Below are 27662 nucleotides of genomic sequence, written 5' to 3' on the forward strand. Positions count from 1 at the left end.
GCAGAGATGCAAGGTGCCAAGTGCTCATCAGAAAGAAACTAATGCATTCACACACCTCGATGGCACTGGCCTACAGATTATAGAATATTTGTAACATTTCAACTGTTTCACTGTTGTCTGTAGATATTTAACAGATTATCAATAAAGTACATGTGACAATTCATGAACATACCCTAACCGAGATGTTTTTTGTGCCTAAACCCAACCAATTTAAACCTTTATTTGGGAAACAGTTGCATCTCAACTAATAACTTGTTGCAATGTTACAAATACTCTATAAACTATCTGTAGGCGGACTATCCATGTAAAGTGTAACCATTTCCCTCTCTAAAGAAGTTGCTTTAATGACTGGGTTAAACTGGAGATGGATTTAAATCCGTTTGATCATGGATTGCTTGTGTTGCTTTCACAGAGGACATCATTGTAAAATTGTATCTAGTGGTGTTGCTTTGTCCACCAGGTTTAAAAAATAAATATGACAGGACTGATGGCCAAAACTATGAAAATAAAACCCAGATTGTAAAGAAACCTTGAATTTTCTTTCGTGTCCTTTACATTAAGGAATAGTAACATTGGTATAACTAATCTAATATGTGACTCATTGCTCTGTTTTCTTTATTTTAGGGTCGAGGAACCATTCAGTTGCTTTAGGAGGTTTTTGTGTAGGGGTGGTCACTGTGATGGTCACTGCAGCAAACAAAGTAAGAAGAGAATAACAATCAACAGTAGGGCATTTTTGTAAAATTTTAACAGATCAGTGAAAACAGCTTTTAATCAAAAATGGACAGACTGTTACATGTTCAGAATTCCCACAGGCAGTTCATAACCATATATAGTCCAAAGTTCCAATCTTTTTAGTACAAAAATTCCTCTTTGTGTTATGTTTCCTTCCTGATCTGCATGGAGGGATCGTAGCACAAAGAGGGAAATTGGTACTAAAACACTGTAACTTTGGAATATAGCTACTTGATTTACCTCACATAGACTGCTGAAGTCTCAAATTTTCTTCAGCTGGACTTTGGAATTCATTTTTACAGAGAAGCAATGCTGTGTGTTTTGTCCCCCATCACTTACCATTGAAATTGCTTTAATTTAATAATGCTTTAATCTAATACAATCTGGTTTACACACAATCAATGCAGAGTGCACTGATATAGTGATATTAAGGGATACGGGATCATCACTGTGGTCCACCTCTGAAATGATGCACATGATGCAGTTTCATTATTAGAAATGAATATTACCCATATTCATTCTTTCTTTCTTTCTTTCTTTCTTTCTTTCTTTCTTTCTTTCTTTCTTTCTTTCTTTCTTTCTTTCAGGTCCCTTTCTGGCAAACCTGCAAGAATATCTGGGATTGTAAGTATAACTGTAATCATGAACTTCAGATTTCAGATCAGATTTTTTCAAGTCTATTTTTAAACTTTCCTCACATGGCCATATGTACATTAAAAGTCCATATCGGCTGTAAAGTGGTACGTTTCTAGCAGGACTCCAATGTAACAGATTGGGTACAAAATCCACAGTCCTCAGTCTGTGCTAAAATAACTCTAAAGTTACAGTCGTTTTTATATAGGTGGTCAAGAAAGCAAACCAGAGTGCTTCTAATTTTTGTATTTAGTAGAAATTTGGTCTCATTTCATCGTGGTGGCCATCATTTGTATAAGAACAGCTAACATTTGACTCCTAGAGATACAAAGATGTAGGACAAGCATCACATGCTGTCAGACAATTGGACAAGTTTCAAACGAGTAGCACTGAAATATATTATGTAAACCACTTATTTGGAAGTGAAAACGAAGGTGTACGTCACAAAATTACTATCCAAAGTGTCTGCTGTAAGCCTCCACTGAAGTTTGAAGGGCTATTTCCTGGTTCAAATTTGACCAACCATATAGGACATTTTAAGTATGGTCACAATTGTTTCCCTCTCTAAAGAAGTTGCTTTAATGACTGGGTTAAACTGGAGATGGATTTAAATCCGTTTGATCATGGATTGCTTGTGTGTTGCTTTCACAGTGGACATCATTGTAAAATTGTATCTAGTGGTGTTGCTTTGTCCACCAGGTTTAACAAATAAATATGACAGGACTGATGGCCAAAACTATGAAAATAAAACCCAGATTGTAAAGAAACCTTGAATTTTCTTTCGTGTCCTTTACATCAAGGAAAAGTGACATTGGTATTATTAATCTAATATGTGAGCAGGATTGATGGGTTGTAAATTATACCAGATGACTCAATGCTCTGTTTACTTTTTTTTAGGGTTGAGGAGCCATCAGATGCTGCTTGCTTTAGCAGGTTTAAGTGTGGTGGTGGGATTGCTGGTCATTTTGATAGTCTTTATAGCAAAGAATTATTAAGAAGATCTGTGAGGGCTGTCACTAACATGCAGTTTACAGGATTATCACAATAAATGATTCTTGAAGGGACAAAATAAATGTGCTATATCATGCATGTGTAATCATCTGCAAAAACGTATTAACAGAAGGATGTTATTATTGTTATTACTGAAGTATATTTGTGATATAGATGTTTTTGGGCTGAATGTGAAAAAGTTGGAAAGAAAGAGAGTCAGAAAATAGAAGTTTACCTTGAATTTCAATGTTAGATGAGTTAAACTGAGACAAAACATCTTCGTAAAACAATGATTGCTTGTTTATGAAAGTAGTAATAATGTGTAAAATACCTTTTCCAATTCATGCTGAATCTAGCGCAAGATCTTTTTTGGTCAACAGTTTCCTTCATCTGGTTCTGGTTGTGTGGCTACACAGAACTATGTTACAGCTCAGTGAAGACTCAAACATTCTTCTTTGTCTTTAGTGTCGTGGAAAAAGTTCTTTGTCTCCTTGGCGGGGACAACTAATGGGGCTCATCAAAGCTTTGTTGCAAAGCTAAAAGGCGCTGGCCAAACTGAGGTCTCCTCTCCTGAAGTGAGCGACTATGTTCTGGTTTTCTGTCCTATCGCTTCACGAGTTGGAATAGACATCAGCGAGGCCCTGGACAACTTTCCAGGTAGGAAATGCCCTCGGCCAATGTTTGGCCAATTTCACAGTAATTAGTCAAAGGTATAGAGGGAAATTTGACCAATCAGTTGTAAAGTTCCTTATTTTGGTATGAAAAACACACCATATTGTGTGTTTCTCATCCAGGTTCTAACTGGACTTGCAATTCCTTTATTTTCAGCCGTTCCCCCCCAAGGCCACACATTGGCAGTCCTTTGAACTGAATTAATTTCAGTCTAAAATTGTGCTGTTTTAAATGCTGGTGTGGCCGAGCCCTAAGGAGGATGAATACTGCCTCTAAAAGCAGGACTTGGCGTCCATGTTTGATGACTGGCTCAAACTAACCTTCTATCAAAGAAATATTCCGTTTGAAGAGTGTTCACAGGTCTTTGGCTTATCCACTATAATTGAGACACTGTTGCTGTAAGCTCCACAAGTTACATTTAATTCATCTCCAGGCAGAAAAGCAGTGTTGCTCAAAGTGATGAACTCACAGATAATTAGCACCCGACTCTAAAGTTACTCTCCAGTCTTTCAGATCATTGTTTTGCTTTTATGGCCCACAACTTCACTGTTTAGATTTACTCTTACCACACCTCAACTCCCAAACCTCGTGTCCAGAAGCAGCTGGCAGCTGTTTTAAGTGAAAAAGCTCTGATAAGCCAACGGTATGCTGCCCAGCACCAAACTGCAGATAGACAAAGTCAGCGACTAACTGCTGAACACAGTGAAACATTTAGCAGCTAAGGAGCAGCTATATTTTTGAAAATATAGAAAAGATATAAAAAAGCCAACAGCAGGTGAACAGAAGAACCACATGTATGCACAAAAGGAGCAACAGCTTGGCCACCCCCGTGCTGTGGGCTACAGGTGGAGTAAAAACCAAACTGATCTGGCCTCTTGAGTTTCATCTTGTTTCTGACTCATTTGGTTGTGTTATCGCTGTGCTTACAGTTGGTAAACCAGCAATTCTGGTGGTGATGCATCACACCTTCAATTCTGACCATGTTGTAGCTGAAAGCAGAAGACTGGTGAACAACCCGAACGTCCACCTCACTGTGGACTGTCTGTTCTATGAGGGCAGACTCTTGGAGTGTAACCGCAATGATATTGCATTGCTTGACATCAAGAACTTTCTTGGAGTTTCTGCTTCCCAGGTAATGACTAGATTTACTGATCTAATACAATCTGGTTTACACACAATCAATGCAGAGTGCACTGATATAGTGATATTAAGGGATACGGGATCATCACTGTGGTCCACCTCTGAAATGATGCACATGATGCAGTTTCATTATTAGAAATGAATATTACCCATATTCTTTCTTTCTTTCTTTCTTTCTTTCTTTCTTTCTTTCTTTCTTTCTTTCTTTCTTTCTTTCTTTCTTTCTTTCTTTCTTTCTTTCTTTCTTTCAGGTCTCTATCTGGCAAACCATCAAGAATAAGATTGTAAGTGTAACTGTAATCATGAACTTCAGATTTCAGATCAGATTTTTTCAAGTCTATTTTTAAACTTTCCTCACATGGCCATATGTACATTAAAAGTCCATATTGGCTGTAAAGTGATACGTTCCTAGTAGGACTCCAATGTAACAGATTGGGTACAAAATCCACAGTCCTCAGTCTGTGCTAAAATAACTCTAAAGTTACATTTGTTTTTATATAGGTGGTCAAGAAAGCAAACCAGAGTGCTTCTAATTTTTGTATTTAGTAGAAATTTGGTCTCATTTCATCGTTGTGGCCATCATTTGTATAAGAACAGCTAACATTTGACTCCTAGAGATACAAAGATGTAGGACAAGCATCACATGCTGTCAGACAATTGGACAAGTTTCAAACGAGTAGCACTGAAATATATTATGTAAACCACTTATTTGGAAGTGAAAACGAAGGTGTACGTCACAAAATTACTATCCAAAGTGTCTGCTGTAAGCCTCCACTGAAGTTTGAAGGGCTATTTCCTGGTTCAAATTTGACCAACCATATAGGACATTTTAAGTATGGTCACAATTGTTTCCCCTCTAAAGAAGTTGCTTTAATGACTAGGTTAAACTGGAGATGGATTTAAATCCGTTTGATCATGGATTGCTTGTGTTGCTTTCACAGTGGACATCATTGTAAAATTGTATCTAGTGGTGTTGCTTTGTCCACCAGGTTTAAAAAATAAATATGACAGGACTGATGGCCAAAACTATGAAAATAAAACCCAGATTGTAAAGAAACCTGGAATTTTCTTTAGTGTCCTTTACATTAAGGAAAAGTGACATTGGTATTATTAATCTAATATGTGAGCAAAATCATTTTAGGGTTGATGGGTTGTAAATTATACCAGATGACTCAATGCTCTGTTTACTTTTTTTTAGGGTTGAGGAGCCATCAGATGCTGCTTGCTTAAGCAGGTTTAAGTGTTATCAATGTTACTTCACAACCCCAGTAATTGTGCTTTTCAGACACAAGTTTTGTGGCATGTACATGTTAAATGTGTGTGTGTAGAGTCGTGTGTGCTGGAATCTTAGGAAGTTTTAAATGAAGACAAAACATCTCTGTAAAACAATGATTGCTGCTGCTTTGTGCTCATTTAAATGTCAAAAATGCATATTCCTTTATGAAGAATTAATAAAAATGAATGAATCAAAGTGATTATATCATATTTGTTGCATCGCTGATAAACAAATATGATGGATTCCTATGGAAAATGAGGATCTCAGAAAAAATAAAGATCAAAGTTTCAGTTCCCATTCTGGCTCACCTGTCTTTTGATTTGAATGTACAAAAGTTTAACTTTAGGGTCCAGCTCATCTCTGGCCAATACCCCAACTGTGAAGAACAGTGGTGGCATGATCACGGTACATAAATGACGACAGAGACTGAAGGGATGCTGATTGGAGTCAAATACAGAAATATACTAAAAAAAAAACCTGCTCCATAGTGATTTGGATCAAGATTCTTTGAGCAAGACAACAATGAAGCGTGCAGCTAAGAAAATATGGTAACACCTTTTACATTTTTAAAAATGTACTTATTAGCACAAAGGAAGTGATAAAAACAACACTATATAAAAAACATAGCAGGGATTGTGCAGGAGGGGTACGAAACCTGAAGGGGCTCGTAGTAAACACCTCCCCTCTGGGATTTACAATTTATCCTAATGCTATGAATCTTTTTCTTCCTTAACTTAGTGAGATAAAAATGAAGAATAAAAGGAAACAAAAGCAAATGAATAGTAATAATAATCATGAATGAAACAAAGGTAAACACATAACACATAAACACAAACTGAACACATTAACTATAGCACAGTCGTTTTATCATATTAAACTTAAATATTGATAATGATGGACATGTTCTTATAGAGGAAGGACTGGCGTTCCAATGTGATGGTCCTTTGTATTTTATGGCATATTGACCAAGAATGGGAAATGCAGAATCAGACATTAAAGTCATTTATATAGATGAGAAATAGAAGTGGCCCAAGAATAGATCCTTGAGGCACTTTGCAATATAGTTTGATTCTGTTAGAGATACAACCGTTTATAGATACACATTGATCTCTATTCTTAAGGTAGTCACTAAGCCAATAGATAACAACATCTTGAAAGCGGTGAAGTTTGGAAATGAGAATTATGTAATATACTGTATCAAATGTCTTTGAAAAATCCAAGAATATACTAATTGCAAACATATTATTGTCCAAAGCTGTACAGATTTTGTCTACAAGTTGTAAGAGAGCCATGTATGTTGAGTGATTTTGTCAAAATCCATATTGGTGTTTATACAGGATATTGTTATCATTTAGGTGTTTTAACACTCTTGCATAAACTAGCTCTTCCGAGACTTTGGAGAAACAAGGTAAAATACAAATTGGTGAGCAAGTAATTGGTGAAAAGGCTAGCATCCCCTTCCTTAAATAATAGTATGACCTTTGTGACTTTGAGTTCTTTTGGGACAATCCCAGTTTTTAGAGACTGAGAGGACATGAGTCAGTGGCTCACTACCTGAAGATGTCACTTCTTTTATAAGCTTAGTCTTGATTTCATCATGAAATTCCTGCTGCAGAGTTATTGAAGTTGACAATGATGTCAAGTACTTCTCTGTATGTAGGGGGTTCAAATCTACACAAGGTGGGAAAACAACCAGTAATCTTATCTATTGGACATTCATCTGTATCTTTTTGCAAGAGTGCTACATTGGCAAAGTAGTCATTGAATCCATTTGCTATAGCAGAATGGTTTGTAAATGATATGTCACCATCATTAAATTGAGATGAAGTTTTCACAGGAGCCTTCTTCTTATTAAGTAATTGATTAATGATCCACGTGGATTTTTTGTTGCTAGCAGACTCTTTAAACTTGTCTGAATTGTATTTCTTTTTTGCTATATGGAGTAGATGTGAACATTTATTTTTGTATTTTCTGTACGTATCAGAATTGTGGGGAGTTGGACTTAGCAGAAATCTTTTATACAGTTTATTTTTCTTTATGGACGATTTCAATAATCCTGAAGAGAATCACGGTTTGCTCCAGGGTTCAGTTATGTCCTTGTCACTGCAGCAGTGACTCCTATTGGTTGGTTGGTGTGCCTGTGTGGAGGGGGTGGAGACTGAGGTTTACTCCACAGCTAACGTGGTTAACCAGGACCAAGAGGTACGATCACATCACACCTGTTTTAGCCTCTTTATCTCGGCTCCCTGTTTGTTTTAGGATTGATTTTAAGATGTTATTGATTACTTTTAAGGCTCTTCATGGCCTGGCTCCAGACTATATTTTAGACCTTGTAATCCCTTATAAACCTACATGTAGTTTGAGATCTTCGGGCAGGGGTCTCCTGTCTGTTCCTGAGTCCAGGATGAAAACTAAGGGGGACAGAACTTTTGCCATCAGGGCCCCGAGGCTCTGGAACAACTTGCCCGAAGAAATTAGGCTGTCTGAGTCAGTGTCTTCTTTTAAGTCTCTTCTCAAAACACATTTTTATTGGAAAACATACCCTGATATTACCTGAGCTGTCTGTTTATTTAATTGTTTTTATGTATTTTATTTATTTGATATTTTATCATTCACTGTGGTATTATTTTATTTCTCTTGTTGTGAAGCACTTTATACTTTGTTCTGATAAGTGCTCTATAAATAAAGTTATTTTATTATTAAAGCTGATCCTGTTCTCCCCTATTGCTTACACTCCCACCGAACATCATGTGATGGCATTCTAACATAGTAAGCTATTTCTGTAATCTGAAAACAACACATAGTAACTGCCAGTGCCCATGTATTGCACTGGCAGTGTTGTACAGATGTGCTCCTCAGTGACTCCTTCTTCCTGCTGCGTTCATATCTTCTCTCTTGCTAAACGCTAACACAGTAAATGTCTCGTCTCTGCACTTCCTCTTTAGTGGTCAGTTCATAAATAGATTGCTTGTCAAAACAAAAGTGAAAGTGTTACACTGACAGAGAAGAGTCGAGTGTGGGCCGGCTATGCAAGAGACATTACAAAGACAATATCAATCTATTCCGTAAGTAGGCATGCAAAATTTTTTCAAATGATCCCTGCTGAGTCTCTACCATGCATCGGAGTAATACAGGATATAGACCTCTAAGGTATTTTTAACTGTGTCTCCCAGGCTGGGCACAAGCTTGTAGAGAGCAGCTATGACAAAGCAATATGTGACGCATATACACTTGCTCCTTGTTTAGCTTTATTTCATTTAGTTCAATGATGTTGTTGTTAAATGTTCCTCTGTTTCTTTATCTCTTCCTCAGAGACATGGACCAGGCAGCTGGTGAGAAAACTAATTTACTGTTTTTATAAATTGACAACATTTGTTGCTCTGTCAAGACTGCAGTTTTTCAATATTGACGAGAATAAACTATATTTAGTTATTTAATTTGATTGACAGCTTTTACACAAGCCTAAACAGACCGAACGAAGCGGGCAAAAGCACCAGTTTGTTTGAGTCAACAAGTTAAAAGTGAAAGCACTCCAAGGTTAAACATTCAACAACCACCTGTCTGCAGCAGCAGACGTGCAATGGCTTTTAACCAGGAAGTAACACACTGTTTGTTATTCATATAGTGAACACCTCTACTGACACAAAAACAAACAAAACCTCACGCCATCGGAGCCATTTTTAAGATGCTTTGATCAAATGAAAATTCAACACAGTGGTTTTAAGTTGTTTATGAAAGTAGTAAAGTTCGGGGATCTTTTTTGGTCAACAGTTTCCTTCATCTGGTTCTGGTGGTGTGGCTACACAGAACTATGTTACAGCTCAGTGAAGACTCAAACATTCTTCTTTGTCTTTAGTGTCGTGGAAAAAGTTCTTTGTCTTCTTGTCGGGGACAACTAATGGGGCTCATCAAAGCTTTGTTGCAAAGCTAAAAGGCGCTGGCCAAACTCAGGTCTCCTCTTCTGAAGTGAGCGACTATGTTCTGGTTTTCTGTCCTATCACTTCACGAGTTGGAACAGACATCAGCGAGGCCTTGGACAACATTCCAGGTAGGAAATGCCCTCGGCCAATGTTTGGCCAATTTCACAGTAATTAGTCAAAGGTATAGAGGGAAATTTGACCAATCAGTTGAAAAGTTCCTTATTTTGATATGAAAAAAGCATACCATATTGTGTGTTTCTTATACAGGTTCTAACTGGACTTGCAATTCCTTTATTTTCAGCCGTTCCCCCCAAGGCCACACATTGACAGTCCTTTGAACTGAATTAATTTCAGTCTAAAATTGCACTGTTTTAAATGCTGGTGTGGCCGAGCCCTAAGGAGGATGAATACTGCCTCTAAAAGCAGGACTTGGCGTCCATGTTTGATGACTTGCTCAAACTAACTTTCTATCAAAGAAATATTCCATTTGAAGAGTGTTCACAGGTCTTTGGCTTATCCACTATAATTGAGACACTGTTGCTGTAAGCTCCACAAGTTACATTTAATTCATCTCCAGGCAGAAAAGCAGTGTTGCTCATAGTGATGAACTCACAGATAATTAGCACCCGACTCTAAAGCTACTCTCCAGTCTTTCAGATCATTGTTTTGCTTTTATGGCCCACAACTTCACTGTTTAGATTTACTCTTACCACACCTCAACTCCCAAACCTCGTGTCCAGAAGCAGCTGGCAGCTGTTTTAAGTGAAAAAGCTCTGATAAGCCAACGGTATGCTGCCCAGCACCAAACTGCAGATAGACAAAGTCAGCGACTAACTGCTGAACACAGTGAAACATTTAGCAGCTAAGGAGCAGCTATATTTTTGAAAATATAGAAAAGATATAAAAAAGCCAACAGCAGGTGAACAGAAGAACCACATGTATGAACAAAAAGAGCCACAGCTTGGCCACCCCCGTGCTGTGGGCTACAGGTGGAGTAAAAACCAAACTGATCTGGCCTCTTGAGTTTCATCTTGTTTCTGACTCATTTGGTTGTGTTATCTCTGTGCTTACAGTTGGTAAACCAGCAATTCTGGTGGTGATGCATCACACCTTCAGTTCTGACCATGTTGTAGCTGAAAGCAGAAGACTGGTGAACAACCCGAACGTCCACCTCACTGTGGACTGTCTGTTCTATGAGGGCAGACTCTTGAAGTGTAACCGCAATGATATTGCATTGCTTGACATCAAGAAGTTTCTTGGAGTTTCTGCTTCCCAGGTAATGACTAGATTTACTGATCTAATACAATCTGGTTTACACACAATCAATGCAGAGTGCACTCATATAGTGATATTAAGGGATACGGGATCATCACTGTGGTCCACCTCTGAAATGATGCACATGATGCAGTTTCATTATTTGAAATGAATATTACCCATATTCTTTTCTTTCTTTCTTTCTTTCTTTCTTTCTTTCTTTCTTTCTTTCTTTCTTTCTTTCTTTCTTTCTTTCTTTCTTTCTTTCTTTCTTTCAGGTCTCTATCTGTCCACCCTGCAACAATTGCTGCGATTGTAAGTATAACTGTAATCATGAACTTCAGATTTCAGATCAGATTTTTACAAGTCTATTTTTAAACTTTTCTCACATGGCCATATTGGGTACAAAATCCACAGTCCTCAATCTGTGCTAAAATAACTCTAAAGTTACAGTCGTTTTTTTATAGGTGGTCAAGAAAGTATACCAGAGTGCTTCTAATTTTGATATTTAGCAGAAATTTGGTCTCATTTCATTGTTGTGGCCATCATTTGTATAAGAACAGCTAACATTTGACTCCTAGAGATACAAAGATGTAGGACAAGCATCACATGCTCTTGCAGACAAAATTACTATCCAAAGTGTCTGCTGTAAGCCTCCACTGAAGTTTGAAGGGCTATTTCCTGGTTCAAATTTGACCAACCATATAGGACATTTTAAGTATGGTCACAATTGTTTCCCCCCTCTAAAGAAGTTGCTTTAATGACTGGGTTAAACTGGAGATGGATTTAAATCCGTTTGATCATGGATTGCTTGTGTTGCTTTCACAGTGGACATCATTGTAAAATTGTATCTAGTGGTGTTGCTTTGTCCACCAGGTTTAACAAATAAATATGACAGGACTGATGGCCAAAACTATGAAAATAAAACCCAGATTGTAAAGAAACCTTGAATTTTCTTTAGTGTCCTTTACATTAAGGAAAAGTGACATTGGTATTATTAATCTAATATGTGAGCAAAATCATTTTAGGGTTGATGGGTTGTAAATTATACCAGATGACTCATTGCTCTGTTTTCTTTTTTTTAGGGTCGAGGAGCCATCAGATGCTGTCTGCTTCAGCAGTTTCAGTGGTGGTATTGCTGGTCATTTTGATAGTCTTTATAGCAAAGAATGATTAAGAAGATCTGTGAGGGCTGTCACTAACATGCAGTTTACAGGATTATCACAATAAATGATTCTTAAAGGGACAAAATAAATGTGCTATATCATGCATGTGTAATCATCTGCAAAACGTATTAACAGAAGGATGTTATTATTGTTATTAATGAAGTATATTTGTGATATAGATGTTTCTTGGCTGAATGTGAAAAAGATGGAAAGAAAGAGACAGTCAGAAAATAGAAGTTTACTTTGATTTCAGTGTTAGGTGAGTTAAACTGTAAAACAATGATTGCTGCTGTTTTGTGCTTAAAATGATATGTTTGTCCTTCATGAAGATTAAATAAAAATGAATCAATCAAAGTGATTATATGATATTTGTGTAGCAGGTCTCTGTAAATTTGTCATATCGCTGATAAACAAAATAAACAAACATGATTAATTCCTCAAAAATCAAAAATGAGGTAAAGCTCTCATAAAAAATAAAGATAAAAGTTTCATTTCCCATTTTGGCTCACCCATCTTTTGATTTGAATGTGCAAAAATGTAACAGTTCATCTCTGGCCAATACCGCAAATGTGAAGAACAGTTGTGGCATGATCATGCAGTTATACAGTCATCATTCAGTAAATGCATTATGACGACAGAGACTGGGAGTGCAGTCAGGGGTCAAGGGATGGTCAATGTCAAAAACAGAAATATACTTTAAAAGTGACTTGGCTGAAGATTATTTGAGCAAGATAACAATGAAGCACGCAGCCAAGAAAATGTTAGAAGAGTAACATCAGGACAAGCCACCAAGTGGCCAAGCCGAAGAAATGAAAATCTGAGGACAGACCTAAAGATCTCATCCAATCTACCAGAGCTGACAAACCAGGTGAACACAACTGTTAGAAGCACCAGGCATCAGACAAACCTCAAGCCACCTGAAGCTGTCACCACTGAATTTGGTGTCTCTGAAAACTACCAAACATTTTTTAAATTTTAATATATTTGAAATTTTTGTGTGCAATTGATTTGGACTGAAATTCTAAATTTGATTTGGTTAAACTAAGTCTGTAACACAACAAAAAGTAGTAAAAGTGAATGGGTCCCAGTACTTTCCGAACCCATTTCATACATATGTGGGAATGTGTGAAATAATGGTGGGGTTAAGCCAGCCGTATTGTCCAAACAAAATTAGATTGGTGTGTTTTTACAGGCAGTGTCACATTTGGTGGCACTGTTTTAAAAGTTTTGCCTTGTTCAATTCTCTTTAATACATACCTGCAACTTAAAACAACATAATGTAACAGAACATATTCACTCAGCCTTTGCCTTGGCATCTTCTGAGCTTAGTATTTGCTGCAAGATTTAAGTCTGGAGACATCCACTTGAGAATTCTTCAGCCCAGTCAGATATGTGCCAGATCAATAAGCAAACGTTTTGGATAATGTCACCTGCCACCTCAACTCCCTGAACCTAGCCAGACTAGCATAGTAAGCAAATATTTAAGCAAGGCTTGCCCAATCAAGTGTAGGAAGTGAAAATTGTGAGACGGCTGAACATTTGTTCTAGTTTTAGAATAAAGGTTTCCATATGCTCCAAACAAAGTGTTTGTTGGATTGTCTAACAGCGTCGGAAACCCCCACACAATCCAACAATCATGATCACTTCAGGCAGCAAAGTTGCCTGGTGTGTAAAGGTGCAACACAATAAATGCCTTTGAGTAGAGACTGTTCGCAGGTGTGTGCCATTATCCCCATTTGTACAATTCATCGTGTCGAGTCCACAAACAAGCAAAAGACAGATTTCTTGAGGAGAGATCGAGGAGGCAGTGTGATGATACTGGGAGACTATGATGGCAGGCTTTTTGCCCCACCTTCCAGTGTGGCCATTCGGAACAGGTATAAACACTTTTGCCTTTAGACGACCTAGTTTGTTTGAAGCATACTGAGACTTTAACTTTGTGTTTACTTTTTCAAGCTTCCTGATCTGGCATTCGCATCTTTAAACAAACAGACCTGGAGTCCTGTTGTTTGCTTGTGGTACCATGGCAACACTGCACATTTGATTTAACTTAGTATAGTAGAGTAGTAGAGTATATTGCCTGCACATTAGCCATTCTGATCTTCCCTCTCTCTCCACTTGATGACAGTTTTGCACTGAGCAGTGGAGGTGTGGAGGAGGGGGATTAGTTAACATGGGGGGACTGGGGGGATGGGGAGTTAAGGTCACGCCTCTAGCCTAAAAAGGCGAAGCAGAATACCAGCGGCAGCGAGCCGCTCTAAGAATAGCTCAGGGCCTGAGGCTCAGAAACACGGCATGAATGTAACAGTACCTAATGAGATTCAGACTTTTATTCAAACTAATCCAAAAAAACGTAAACAAGAACAATAAGACTGATTGATAGATTTAGATTTTGATCTAATTGAATTTTAGCAGTGTGAAACCACTGTCCACACTGTAATCACGTGACTCCAGCAGCAACATTGGCTGTTGGGATAAAATTACCTTCATGCTCTCTCCCAGTCTCTCTTCTCTCTTTCCTTTCCATCAGTCAGTCCCCGTGGTCGATCTAATTCTGTCAGAGCGGGTAGAGGGGGGGCACGCTGCTCTATCTACAACCCTAGCCCCAAACAGGCAAAGGGCAAAGACAGTGACCACCTTAACTTGGTCTCTGTCTGTCTCCCCAGCCTCATCCACTGAGACGGAAGTCAACTCTCTAGACCACCTTGCAATCATTTGGACCCCTCTAAAGTTTCTGACTTCTGGAACAAGAAAGGAAAATGCAGATTTAAGTATTGAGAATGGAAAAAGAGGTGTAGTGTTACCATCAGTGTCCAAAGGGTTCGGGTTTTCCACATATCCTCAGCACCAGCCATTCACATGACGTTGCTAGATTGGAATTAAACACTGGGATTAAATCGCGCAGAGGAGTTAAGGATCTACCATAACTATTTCTTTTCATGGCGACATAATCTGCACAAGATTTACTGTTGGAAAGGAACTTTTATCTTGAAACCATGACTGAAGCAGTTGAAGGTAAAGTATCATCACATTAAGTATTACAATTTGATTTCAACAGCTTATTACATAAAAGAAGCCTTCATAATGTATATCTGAAGCTCTTGCAGGGCTTGTATGTTTTGTTTTGCACACAGTCCCTCTGACGTTGTGCTCTCTGGCGTGTAGGGGAATTTCTTGATTGGAAGTATCTAAAAATATGGCGCTATCATGTATCGGCTATTTGTAACGCAGCTTTAAGACCCCTGTGACATTTACAGTGCTGTATAGGATCAGTCAGCATCAACACTGTGCCTCTTGTTGCATGTAACCACATCAAGAGATACTGTTGTTTTACGACTTTTAACAGTTTTTTTTGTCTAATGAGACAAACAAAAGGGTCTGAAAGCAGAAAGCAGCTGCTGTTGCTATTCAAGCTTCACTTAATCACTTATTTTGTTTGATTAAATGTCTTCTCATTAAGTGGGTGTGTGCAGATTGTACTTGATTGACAGCCCCATGACTTCCAGTTTGTTTTGATGCACTTGTTCGAGTGGGACAATTTACACCTTTATGATAGGCCTTTTTTTACGGAAGACGAGATGATGATTATCCTCAAGCTGAGACTGTTTTCTTGCGATCACAACATACATGTAAGTTCCAATTGCTAGCTTTTCTGGAGCCTTCAAACACATCTCAAGGTCTTCCTCAGTGGACTGAGTTGAAGATGACAATTGAGAACCACATGACAACTGAACAAACTCCAGCCACTGATGACTACCATGACATTTGGTTGAAAGCTCCAGAAAAGGCTCGTGAGTTGAATGATTATTTTGTCAAGCTTGAAGCAACTATTTCTGAGGTCAAGAATGAGCTTCTACGCTAAAAAATTATGCTCTTGTGGCGTTCATGTTTATTTTTTAAGAAGGTTTTCCCAAATAACATGTAATTATCACATTATCTCAGGACATCCAATTGTTGTCTCATGATTACCTCTTAATTATCTCCTTATTACAAGAAAACAAATGGTAGTAATAGACCTACTTACTTTATCCTCTTGAATTTTTATGTCTTCCTCTAGGATGTCTCCTCCCTCTCACATGGTCATGAGGACTGACTTGGACAGACTATAAAAGTGTGGAAGCCCATTATCCTGTTAGAGATAACATTACTATTGAATAGGTATCTCAGAATATTGTGCTTAAAAACATAAATATGAGAAGCATTTGGTGTCTTGAGGTAATAAGTTGCAGTTAAGACGAAGAAATATCACAAAATGTGATATTTTGAGACAAGATAATTAATTTGTTATCTCACGATATCAGTGCGAATAGCACTTAACATCCCTACAAGAAGGATCTGAACAGCAAAATGTTTTGGAAAACATACTGTAACTTCTAGCTTGATTTTGCTCTGGAAATATAAAATGTGCTGAAACTGTTTCTTGCATTTCCATTTAAAATAGTATTTATGTCAAAGGCTGTTGAATATATAGTTTCTTGTGTAGTTTTTGGCAGCAAATATGTTTAAGAGTAATCATGGGAGTTATGACAATTCAGTGAATACTGAAGTCAGGTCAGTCAGGAGTGTTTACAAAGCTGATGGTATGGAAATGGTCCAAGTGAATTGATGTCTGTGAGGCAGAGAGCAGATCAAATAGAAAATCTAGTGGAAGAATGTGGAACATTTGCCCAATTCCAGCTGTTTTGTATATTGGCATATTGTTGTTATTTTTTTGTAAATTTAGATTACAAATAATCTGTTAAAAAAACATGGGATCTGCGACACTGTCTTTTTTCTGTATTGTAGTAATAAGAATGTGATGTCTGTACTTTGTATTTACGGTGACCTGTAATCCATTTCCTCATACTCATTATTGCGTCTAAATGGACAGTCTGCAGTCTGGTCATTACAGCAGATGCACAACACTATAAATAATAGCACCACCACGCTCAACCAGCCGGATCGTAAAGGTCTCTGCTGCACTTAGTTCAGCTCTATGAACTCATTAAGGAAATGTTATGACTACACTTCCCTGTATTCTGACTGAACAGGCAACCACTAGCTCCTAATGACTGCCCTGAGCTGAGCTGTCATGGATACCCAGTGAGAGTAACAACAGAGTAACAACAGAAATTTCATCCTCAGTGTGGAGACAGGTCAGCCATAAAAGGAGGAATCGTGCATGGATGGGTGGTCAAACCATTTAGAGTTGGGTTTAAAAAGTGGTGGTCAACAGAAGAATCAAAGTGAAGGGGGAAACAAAGATTTACAAGTTATTAATGCCCAGTAATAATGTCAAAAAAGTGCTCAGTAGGTATCTTGTGTGTTATTTTGACATCTGATCTGAGGGTTTTGCTGGGGGAGAAGCTCCTGGAGTGATCAAAATTAAATTAAGTAAATGTCATGACAATCTGGACATATAGATTTTAAGATGTCTTGTGCATGAGTGGAAATCTTGTCCTGATGGTGGCACTTGAAGAAAGGTCAAAGGGTCAGTGGAAAAACTAAACCATGGTTTCAAAGTTTCAGTGGTTTTCTGAGAAAAATCAATATTCTGATATGTTTAAAAGCAGATTAGAACCCACGGATAATAACTTGATGAAAGAGGGCCAATGGGATTTTTTAAATGCTTTTTGCACAGCAATATGTTATATAGAAGGCCTTTTGCAGTGGTTAAACTGGAAGATGGGTGATCCGTGCTTCTAATAGAATATTGATCAATTCCTGAAATTCAGATTTCAGCTTTTTGATTTCAGCTCCTGTAGCCCCACCCCAGTTTAACCCTTTGCTCTAGAGTTGATGTTTTTGGACATTTCCTCATTGCACTGAATCAGAGCTTTGTCTGCAGTGAGAAAATGTATGAGTAAGAGTGAAATTGGATATGTTTGGCCAGGAAACAACTTCAGTCAAACTAAATGAGTGACTAAATCAACTGGTGTGTCTGTGTGCCTGTATTCATGTCCCTGCTCCACCAGGAGGCCTCAGCAAGATCGGCTCAGACCCCATGAAGGTGGTGAACGATGCCGTGGAGGAATCAACACACGTGATCAGTGTAATATTGAAATTTGCTGCCAACCTAATTGTTCCTGAAGAAGATGAAGGTACAGTCACTCTACACATGGTAGAAAAACAAACAATGCATCCCATAAAGCTGCAAAGAGCTAATCCATTTCGTACGCATGTTCGATAGGTTAAATAAAGTAAACACAACAATACTATAGAAAAAACAGATCATAAAGCCATACTACTGCTTTAAAGCAATTCATTACACTGCACCGCACATGTGCTGCAACATCCTTACTTGACTTTATAAGGCAAAATCTTTGATGTGTAAGGGAGGCAAACATTATCTAATAAACTGAAATCGATGGATAATGGTGCCACTGCAAGAATCTTCTACCTTCATAGACATAGTTCAGTGACTAGGTTGTTTTGTTAAAAGCAGAAACAGACATCTCCGTTGCCTCCTCTGAGCACTTTGCAGATGATGAAGATGATGAGGAAGACAGTGACCTCAAAGATGAGGACAAAGATGTCCACGTTGACCTCGACGATGCTGAAGATGAGGATGATCGTGACAAACCCGATGATGTCACTGAAGAGGACATCCACGATGATGATGATGATGATGATAAAGAGGAGGAAGAGGAGGAAGTCGGTGTTCCTCCCTTTGAGAGTACAGACAGCGGAGTCTTAGGTGATGAAGATGATGATGACGACATTGCTCTTAAAACAGAGGAAGAAACTGTCTTCAGTGATGACATCTCCTATGACACAACCGATGATGATGATAAAGATGATGAAGATACTGATACCAGCTCATTTGAGACCTTCGATCAAGAAGGATGAAGAAGACGACGATGATGATGAAGATAAGGAAGATGATGATGATGATGCTGATGACATCTTGCTAGCAGGTACAGTCCAGCGTTATTGATTACTTTCATTTTGAGTTATATTACACTATTGCATAGCCAGAGAAAATGCTTGTTTCTGATTGGCTGGCAGACATCCATTCAAATGATCTTTATGGACAACAAACAAAGAAAATCCTTCTAAATCAAAATTACATAAATAATAATAATATATCAAAGTAATAATATACTATTAATAAGGAGAAAAGTAAATGTGGATGTTCTATTTTGTACATATTTATTATGTTTTATATATGAATTTTATAAGATACATGTGTATTTTTATTCTATTTTTAGGATGCCTTTTTAACATCTGGACAGGGATAACAGATGAAAAAAAATGGGTATCAAAAATGAATTCACAACAACATTATTAATGATAATACTAGTAATAGTAATAATGACTTAAAATAACAATATCTTATCAGGATAAATATGAATTTTAAATATATTAATACATTGTATTGCTGTGGTGTATTTAAGCCTTTTATTATTATTTTTTATCTTGTAACATCATTCCAGTTCTCTAACTTCCCTATCCCAAAGGGTTGTCTAGCATATCACAATACATTAAAAAGTAATAACACAATTTTTGTGCACTGGCTGTGTAATTATACTATACTGTGTATTTGTAGCTGCCACTGCAACAGCGTTCACTGTCCAGGAGGAGGCAGTAAAGACTGAGGCAGACACCGGCGAGGACGAGGATGAGGATGACGTCAAACAGGCTGCTGATGAAGAAAAGACTGAGGAGGATGAAACAGAAAAAATTGGTGGGTATCACACATCCATTATACCTGCTGTGTTTTACACACTGTTAAACAATAAGGGCTAATCAGAACTCAGCATTAAACTGTTTCTCGTATAAATGGAGTTCTACACCTTTTCTAAAACCGCTGAAATTTATAGGCAGTGCCATCACTTCAGCTGAAGTCAAATGTGTACATTTGTTATTTAGTGTTTTTAAAGGAAATATGAAGCCAATCATAATACTACAATTCACAACATTCTCATCTAAAAGGAGCAAAACAGTTGTTACAATACAAAATTATAATTGTTAAAAGCTGGACAGTGGAAACTTGCATATGAGTCAAACACCAATCATGTGTGGTGCTGTCAGCTTCAGGCAGGAAAACATGTTTTATAATGTATACATTTCTGAAGTTTATAGTTTTACTCATAACTTATTTAGCAAATTAAATCTAAGGTTTCTGAGATTTTCTTTTTACAGTCATACAGCAGCTTCAGTCTGCTATCTGCAGTTCAATGCAGCTTAAAGGGCAAAAAAATCCACAATCCTCAAATTGGTGCAAATAAATAAAGAAGTGAAGGGTTCAGCCAAACCAATATCATTTTGCATTTGTTTTTCTTTCTTTTCTTTCACAACACTTTAGCATCACAGTGTTATTATTTCTCCTCCATATGTATATTACATTCATGTACATTTATTTTAAGAGAAGACATGAAAAGATCAAAACATCCGCACACTTATTTCTACACCAAATGTATTATCTAGGCTTTCCATCACAAAGACCATCGGATCTTTTTCATTGCTTGTTTTTTTTCATCTAACATCTTCTTGTTTTGTGGTAGTGTGTGGTAGTTTAGGAAAGTAAAAAAGAGACAAATTTGTTGATAGATTGCTGTGGAATAATTTAGCTGAACTGTACTGTAGTGCACTTTTTTAGCACTTGTCACATATTTTAGATTTGTCTTCTATGAACTGAGCCTGAAGCTGCTTGTGCAGGATGAAGAGAAGGATGAATGGTTGTGAACATGATACCCAGATTTGTGCCATGTGAGCAATAAATACAAAACAGACATGTGAAATTTTAAACTGTTCCTTTAATTTCTTTCTTACCCCAGTTAAAGTAGAAAAACCTTGACTGCTCTCCATTCATAGGTGTATAACTATGATGCATGAGTGTAATCAGCCACCTTACAAATGAATACAAATCTATGTTATGTTTCGCTTCCTGCTTTCACCCTCAGTTATCAGTCAGCCTGCTGCTTTTGAGGAGGAGGAGGAGGGAGAAGATGAAGAGCCGACAGCTGTACTAAAGAAAACTGTAGACGAACCCGAAGATAAAAAAGGAGTATGAGGAAGACGATGATGAGGAGAAGGCAACGGTGGATGTGACCAAACCTGTGCCTGAACCTGAGGACGAAGCAACAAAGACAGAACCCACAGGTCAGCGAGTGAAGATAATTACAGCTGTTATATCACATTTACCGTCACTGTAGCTTCACCTTTATGCTTTGGGATTCCAGTGTGTCCCTGTATGCACTCTGCGAAGGCCAAAGAGTCTGCCACCAAGACTGCAGACAAAAAAGGTTTGTGATACTCCTGTTATGTCAGAAATACACTATTTCATCTTGATTTTAACACTCTGTCAGTGGAAGGACATTTTTTTGGAAGGGGTGAAAGGGTGCTAAGTATTTTTTAATATCTAGGCGCCTCTAGTAAAGACCAGTATGATTTGCAGAAAGATACCAGATCCTGAATTAAAAATTTGACTTAAGTAAAATTACAATATTAGCATCAAAATATACCTAAAAGTACCAAAAATACTCAGTATACAGAATGGCCCATTTCAGAACAATAAATACTAGAATTTTTATTATAATTATTGACGCAATAATTTTAATGACTTTATATACTTGTCAACAACAATCAACTAATAAATATTAGTTATTAGCATTTGCATTCTTTATATTTGCACTCCTACAATTTTCCTCGGGATGAATAAAGTCCTGTCATATCTTATTAGCTATTAGTTATTTGTATTCATCTGAATCTTTAAAAAGTAATCAGTAACTATAGCTGTCAAATAAATATAGGGGAGTATAATAGTTCCCTCTAAAATGCAGTGGAGTAAAAGTATAAAGTACCTTTAAAATTGTACTTCAGTAAATAATAATACTAATAATAATAATAAAACTTTATTTATAGAGCACTTATCAAAACAAAGTACAAAGTGCTTCACAACAAGAGAAAATAAAATACCACAGTGAATGATAAAATATCAAATACATAAAATACACAAAAGCAATAAAATGAACAGACAGCTCAGGTAAAATCAGGATATGCTTTCCAATAAAAATGTGTTTTGAGAAGAGACTTAAAAGAAGACACTGACACTGACTGACAACCTAATTTCTTTGGGCAAGTTGTTCCAGAGCCTCGGGGCCCTGATAGCAAAAGTTCTGTCCCCCTTAGTTTTCATCCTGGACTCAGGAACAGACAGAACACCCTTGCCTGAAGATCTCAAACTACGTGAAGGTTTATAAGGGATTACAAAGTCTAAAATATAGTCTGGAGCCAGGCCACGAAGAGCCTTAAAAGTAAGCAATAACATCTTAAAATCAATCCTAAAACAAACAGGGAGCCAATGTAAAGAGGCTAAAACAGGTGTGATGTGGTCGTACTTCTTGGTCCTGGTTAACAGCCTAGCAGCTGAGTTCTGTACAGTCTGCAGTTGTGTCAAATTTTTTTGATTAAGACAAGTGAACAGGCTGTTACAACAATCGAGGTGTGAGGAGATAAAAGCATGTACAACAGTTTCTGCATCACTAAGATTTAAAATAGATTGGATTTTTGCAATGTTTCTGAGGTGATAAAAACATGATTGGACAAGCTTAGTGATATGTTGCTCAAAACATAAATTACTATCAAACAGGACACTAAGATTTCTTGCAACAGGCTTGACATGTTTTGAAAGGTTACCAGCAGATGGCAATATTTGTTTAGTGATGTGTTGGGGCCCAATAACAAGGATTTCAGTTTTATTTGAGTTGAGATGAAGAAAATTTATCAACATCCAATTGTTTATGTCAGACAGGCAGTCCTGCAGAGATCTCAGCATACTAAGGTCAGTGGGCTTGACAGGGAGGTACAACTGAGTGTCATCCACATAGCAATGAAAAGAAATACCATGTCTGCAGATGACATCACCCAAAGGAAGCATGTACAAGGAGAACAGTATTGGTCCCAGAATTGAACCTTGATGCACACCGTACTTGATATGGAAAAAGGATGACATGAAGTTATTAATGCTGACACAGAATTTCCTATTGGACAGATAAGATGAGATCCAGTCTAGTGCAGTGCCAGATATGCCCACCCAGTGCCTCAGTCTGTCTAAAAGAATGCTATGATCAATTGTGTCAAAGGCAGCACTTACAATAGAGCAAGGAATCAATAAAAGAGTCTTGTCAAAGGATAATACAGCTCCATGATCAATACTGTACTTAAAAGTAATCTACCTGTTTATTATGTTCATTTATTGCATTACATTTTTTTTTCTGCCCTGCAATTGATTGAAAATCACAATATATCATCACAAACAACTTTAAAGTTGGGTTAAGAAAGGCAGGTACAATCACATTTCAGTCCATTTATTGATCCTGTCACTTTGTGATCTCATGTTTGTGTTTTCAGAAGCTTCGAGGAGGGTTTCAGCTGTGAGAAGGAGAAAAGGTACTGATAACAATTTGAGGTTTTCACACAGAACTTCTCATCACGAAAATATTCTTTGAATCCAAATACAACTAAAGCTAATCTATGATAATAAAGTTGATGTATTAGTGTTTTTGATTGATGGAGCAGGCTGGAGGCCGGACTGGGAGTAAATGTTACTTTAGAGGCAGAATTCAGGGCAGCAAAGTCTCTAACCCTCTAAAATTTGACTCTATTAATATTTTTGTTTGACTGTAACATAAAGCTAGTGATAACTTCAATGGAGCATTGTGAAGTGCAACAAAGTAAATTTCCTTTAATTTTCTAAGTACTCTTTTGTAATTTTTTAATTTCTCATTTTAAGACCGTGAAGCTGTGAAGACAGATGAAAAGCCAAAGAGGAAAGGTAACTTTGAACATTGTAACATACCATCTTTCTACCACCTTTGTCTTGAAAACTAAAACAAAATGTAATAGTTAATCCTTGTTCTTATTGTGGTGTAATGAATTCAGTTATGTGCATGTGTTGTATCCAGGTCTACCCAGAATTGCAGGTCTGGGGCCAAATATCAGGAGGATCAGAAAGACCCCCACTATTCTCAGAGGTACTCAAACTTACTATGGGGATATAATGGTCTATGAATAAGGAGGTTAGGACTGAGTTTGAGACTGAGAAATAGTTCAACATTTTCAGAAATACACTCCTTCCCTTATCTGTCCATTAAATATAAGGCTACAACCAGTAGCTGGTTAGCTTAGCTTAGCACAATGACCTGAAACAGGGGAAAACAGCTAGCCTGAATCTTTTTAGCAGCAATTAAATGTGTCTACGAGCACCTCTAGCGCTCACTAAGTAACACGTATATCTGTTTTTTTAGTATAAAGCAACAATTCACCATCTGACAAGGGGACTGTGTGCCGGACAAACAAACGAGATATAACAATATAACACGTTAATTAGAGAGCTGTGTAGGTGCTGGTAGGTGGCTTTTGTAACCTCTGGACAAAGCCAGGCTAGCTGTTTCCCCCTTTTCCCAGTCTTTATGCTAAGCTACGCTAACCGGCTGCTGGCTGTAGCTTCATATTTATCATACAAACATGAGAGTGGTATCGATCTTCTCATCTAACTCTGCCAGAAAACGAATACCGTTAAGCGCATTTTCCAATATGTTGAACTATTCCTTTAAATTAAGCTTAATAAACTGTAAGAAGCTTGCAAAAAGATCATATGAATAATTACGAGAAGCTGGCTATAAAATAAATATCTGGATCAGTTTGACTTGACATGTGCGTCTGTCATTAGTGCGTATACCAACAACGCCTTTTCACAATTCCTGTCACTTTACATAATGAGATGTTTTCTGTTTTAAATTCCAATAAAAAAGCCAAGAGAGCGGAAAAGACCAAGACTTCCAAAACAGGTAAATGAATGAATCAGCTACTAATAAGTCACATTCACACTTATTCTGTGATAAGAGCCAGCAAAAGTATTGTACTGTAGATATAAACCATGTTTATATAGCTCAATATCACAAATCACAAATTTCCCTCAAGGGGCTTTACAATCTATACAGCATACAATACCCTCTGTCCTTAGACCCTCGATTCAGATAAGGAAAAACTCCCCCCAAAAAGTGGAAGAAACCTCAGGAAGAGCAACAGAAGACATCAGAGAGTTGCTTTTCTTACTTTCTCTAATGTAGGACTCAGATTATTTACCTTGAGCATTTAGGATTTCACTGACCTGTGGAGCAGAGCAGGACTCTTGTACTGAAACCTGCAGTTCATAATTTTTATGTCCATTTATTTTCAGCCAAGAAGATATCAAAATTATTGGAGGAGAAGCAAAGTAAGTGCACATTTTAATACATGTATGTACGCTTGTATTTGTTGGTTTACTTGTGGATTAAATCCATATTCTACAGATATGTCAATGGCCACAGAAGTCATGTATTGTTTGATGTTTTGGGGGCATTTTTGCCTTTAATCGTCAGTTGAGAGGCAGACAGGAAATGTGTGGAGAGAGAAATAGGGGGATGACATGCAACAAAGGTCCCCCACTGGATTCGAACCGTTGCAGTTAATGTGGTGTGCTTCTTAGCCCCCAGACCACTGTGCTACCCCAGAAGTTTCCTTTTGAATTTTTTAATTAACAATTTTTGTTTTAGGCTTTTTTTGCTCCAAGCATGACACTGAAATCATTCATCTGAAGACTAAACAAGGCTACATCACCTACCTTTTTAAAAAAGTCATCCATTCAACTTTCTGCATTGAAAATACAAACTCATGAGATAAATTTGAAAGAAGCATAATTCTACATTTATTGAAATGATGATGAAAGTAAAAATTCTGCAGCACTGAGTGACTCCCAAATATCTTTTTGATTATTTGATGCACATAAACAACCTCTTGATTTCATCGATATTCATAAGGTTTGTGGGGAGCTCCACTGAAAAGAAATACGAAGATAATAAGATAAAATAAGAAGACATACTGTTTGTCGATGTGTTAGGACCTGGACCTCATCCCTGCAAAACTGAAGAAGGTTATGTTTTAAAGGTACAACCTAGATCCAGCATTCTCTGTTCTGCTTCTTCCACTGAACCCTGAATTTCCATTCATCAGCAACTATTTTGCAATAATATTTTTAATGGCGATTTTTAATAGTTTAAATGCAGGAAGTGGTGTGATGGTCTCACAGTGCAGCAGCAACAAGTCCAAATTAAACAACAAAATAAGTTGGCTGTTTATGCCCTCTAAAACGAAACACAGAAGCATTTTGTGATCTGATGTCCCCATCAGCAGGACGACATCATTTTGTCCATGTCTCCTAAAACTGTTACAAGTCACTTCAGGAAAATAAGTCTGTTTTATGATGTGACAACACTGTAGTTAAGATTTGGATAGGTTCAGGCACAAAACCACTTGCTTAGATTTAGGGAAAAATCATGGTTTGGGTTAAAATAACTACTTTAAGTTAAGGGGACCTTTGTTGTCATGGTGACAGTAATAAACACTTGGTTAAAGTTAGGGATGATCGTGGTCATGCTTTAAAAAACAACACTGTTGACTTGCAGAAACACACACCAGTCTCCCTTGTTAAAATCTGATGTTTTAATTGACCCATAGTCAGCTGACTTCCTCCTTCGCTCCTGTTATAAGTACTACAGCCATGTTTTGGGGTACTTGCTAAAATGACTGATGCTGTCATTCTTCTTGGGACGCAGTGCCACACAACAGACGAGCAGGCAAGGAACGGAGCAAAAGTGGCCATTATATATGCTAGGGAGCTGATCAGGAAATGACGGGCAGGTGTGTAGGCAGGTAGAGATCAGGTGACTGGGGAAGAACGGGAAGAGCTGAGGACAACCGCAGGAGGGCGAGGGAATGACAGGAAAGGTTAGTGGCAGGTAAACAGGCAATGGGTAATAAGTAATGAAAATGATGTTAGAAACTAGAAAAAAAAATCAAAATACATATTTTTCCTCTTACATGTAGTGCTATTTATCTATCTAGATTGTTTTGGTGTGAGTTGCCGAGTTTTAGAGATACAGGCCGTAGAGATGTCTGCCTTCTCTCAAATATAATGGAAGTGGATGCCACTCGGCTGTCCATTTAAGTCATGCTTAAGGTAGCACAAAAATAGTGTTGAAAAACAAATGAATAACTTTGACAGTAAAGATTTAGCAGAATGCTTTGTTGATATGTTGATAAAAAACATAACCTGATTGGTACTACGTTTGTCCAGAAAGGCGTTAAAGGCCCTGCACACTTACACAGGTGTTGAGCTAACAAGTGCAACAGTTTTAATAGCACAGCTTGGGGGATGTCAATCAAGCGCAACATAAGTGAAAACACCTGTGTGGGTGGGCTTACAGTCTGTACTGTAGGGGCTTTAAGATAATGCCTAATAGTTGCTTATAAATGTATTTGGTTGGAGATATAGTTGTTTGTATTTCCACTAATAAATAGAACTGAAAAAGCCTCCTGGATAAATAGGGAACCATGTTCAAGACTAAAACAATAAATCAACCGTCGTGCTTCTAGCTATTCTCTCACCTGGATGACTGAGAATAGCCACAAACAAATATATAAATGTCATTTGTGTCATGTTAATCATCAGCTTCTTTACTAAGCCTGATACATTGTCATATTTTCAGTTACCTCACTCGCGCTGGTTTTGTATCTTACCAACAAGGCTCCCTTGTTGTTGCTGCAAAACTGTTGCTGAGCATTACCGGCAATTTGCTGTTGTCTTACTGAATGAAAACTCGACTGAAAAGAACCAAAAGGGGTTTTCACACTAGGATTAATCCTGTGATAAGACCCACATTAGTCCAGGGCCTGCTGCAGCATTTGCCCTCGGCTAACAGTTTATTCACACTTACAGTTCCTAATAATCCACGAGGTGTCTGATATTAATTCCTCCATGTTTTTAAAGTTCAGTTTCACCTGTGAGCTACATGGTAATGCAGCGTAAGGCACTCGTACTGTTGGAATGGTTACATACAGTTACATACAGTT

At 37.6% G+C, this 27662-nt stretch overlaps 2 protein-coding genes across 8 annotated transcripts in view; both read left to right on the plus strand.

Moving 5' to 3' along the window:
• The window catches only part of LOC122863019, a 35157-nt gene that overhangs the window by 3018 nt on the left and 4477 nt on the right, over positions 1–27662 (plus strand). For 2 of the 4 annotated variants that reach the window (XM_044169022.1, XM_044169023.1), the window contains exons 6-9: positions 625–701; positions 1323–1359; positions 2824–3015; positions 3960–4196. In XM_044169022.1, coding sequence (XP_044024957.1) covers positions 625–701; positions 1323–1359; positions 2824–3015; positions 3960–4196 — 543 coding nt within the window. Of the gene's footprint in view, positions 1–624; positions 702–1322; positions 1360–2823; positions 3016–3959; positions 4197–4421; positions 4455–5368; positions 5744–27662 lie in introns of those variants that run through there. The other 2 variants (XM_044169025.1, XM_044169024.1) reach the window with 2 other exon arrangements.
• Positions 14322–20808, plus strand: LOC122863021 (prostatic spermine-binding protein-like). Of its 4 annotated transcripts, none has more exons than XM_044169031.1 (5): positions 14329–14801; positions 17741–17866; positions 18208–18682; positions 19315–19452; positions 20672–20808. In XM_044169031.1, exons 1-3 carry the CDS (start codon positions 14783–14785, stop codon positions 18612–18614), a joined length of 552 nt encoding a protein of 183 aa, XP_044024966.1. In that variant the 5' UTR covers positions 14329–14782; the 3' UTR covers positions 18615–18682; positions 19315–19452; positions 20672–20808. The 4 variants fall into 4 exon arrangements, with proteins under 4 accessions (XP_044024967.1, XP_044024966.1, XP_044024968.1 ...); XM_044169033.1 differs by having other exon boundaries at positions 14330–14801; positions 18211–18682; XM_044169034.1 differs by having other exon boundaries at positions 14332–14801; positions 18250–18682.

The sequence above is a fragment of the Siniperca chuatsi genome, linkage group LG16 (genome assembly GCF_020085105.1).
Source record: "Siniperca chuatsi isolate FFG_IHB_CAS linkage group LG16, ASM2008510v1, whole genome shotgun sequence".
NCBI classification, from domain to species: Eukaryota; Metazoa; Chordata; class Actinopteri; order Centrarchiformes; family Sinipercidae; genus Siniperca; species Siniperca chuatsi.

Bases quoted from the DNA above. Each gene is read 5' to 3' on its own strand.
- LOC122863021 (XM_044169032.1), top strand. The intron at 17,867-18,207 runs GTACAGTCACTC...TTTTGTTAAAAG, and splicing joins TGTTCCTGAAGAAGATGAAG to CAGAAACAGACATCTCCGTT.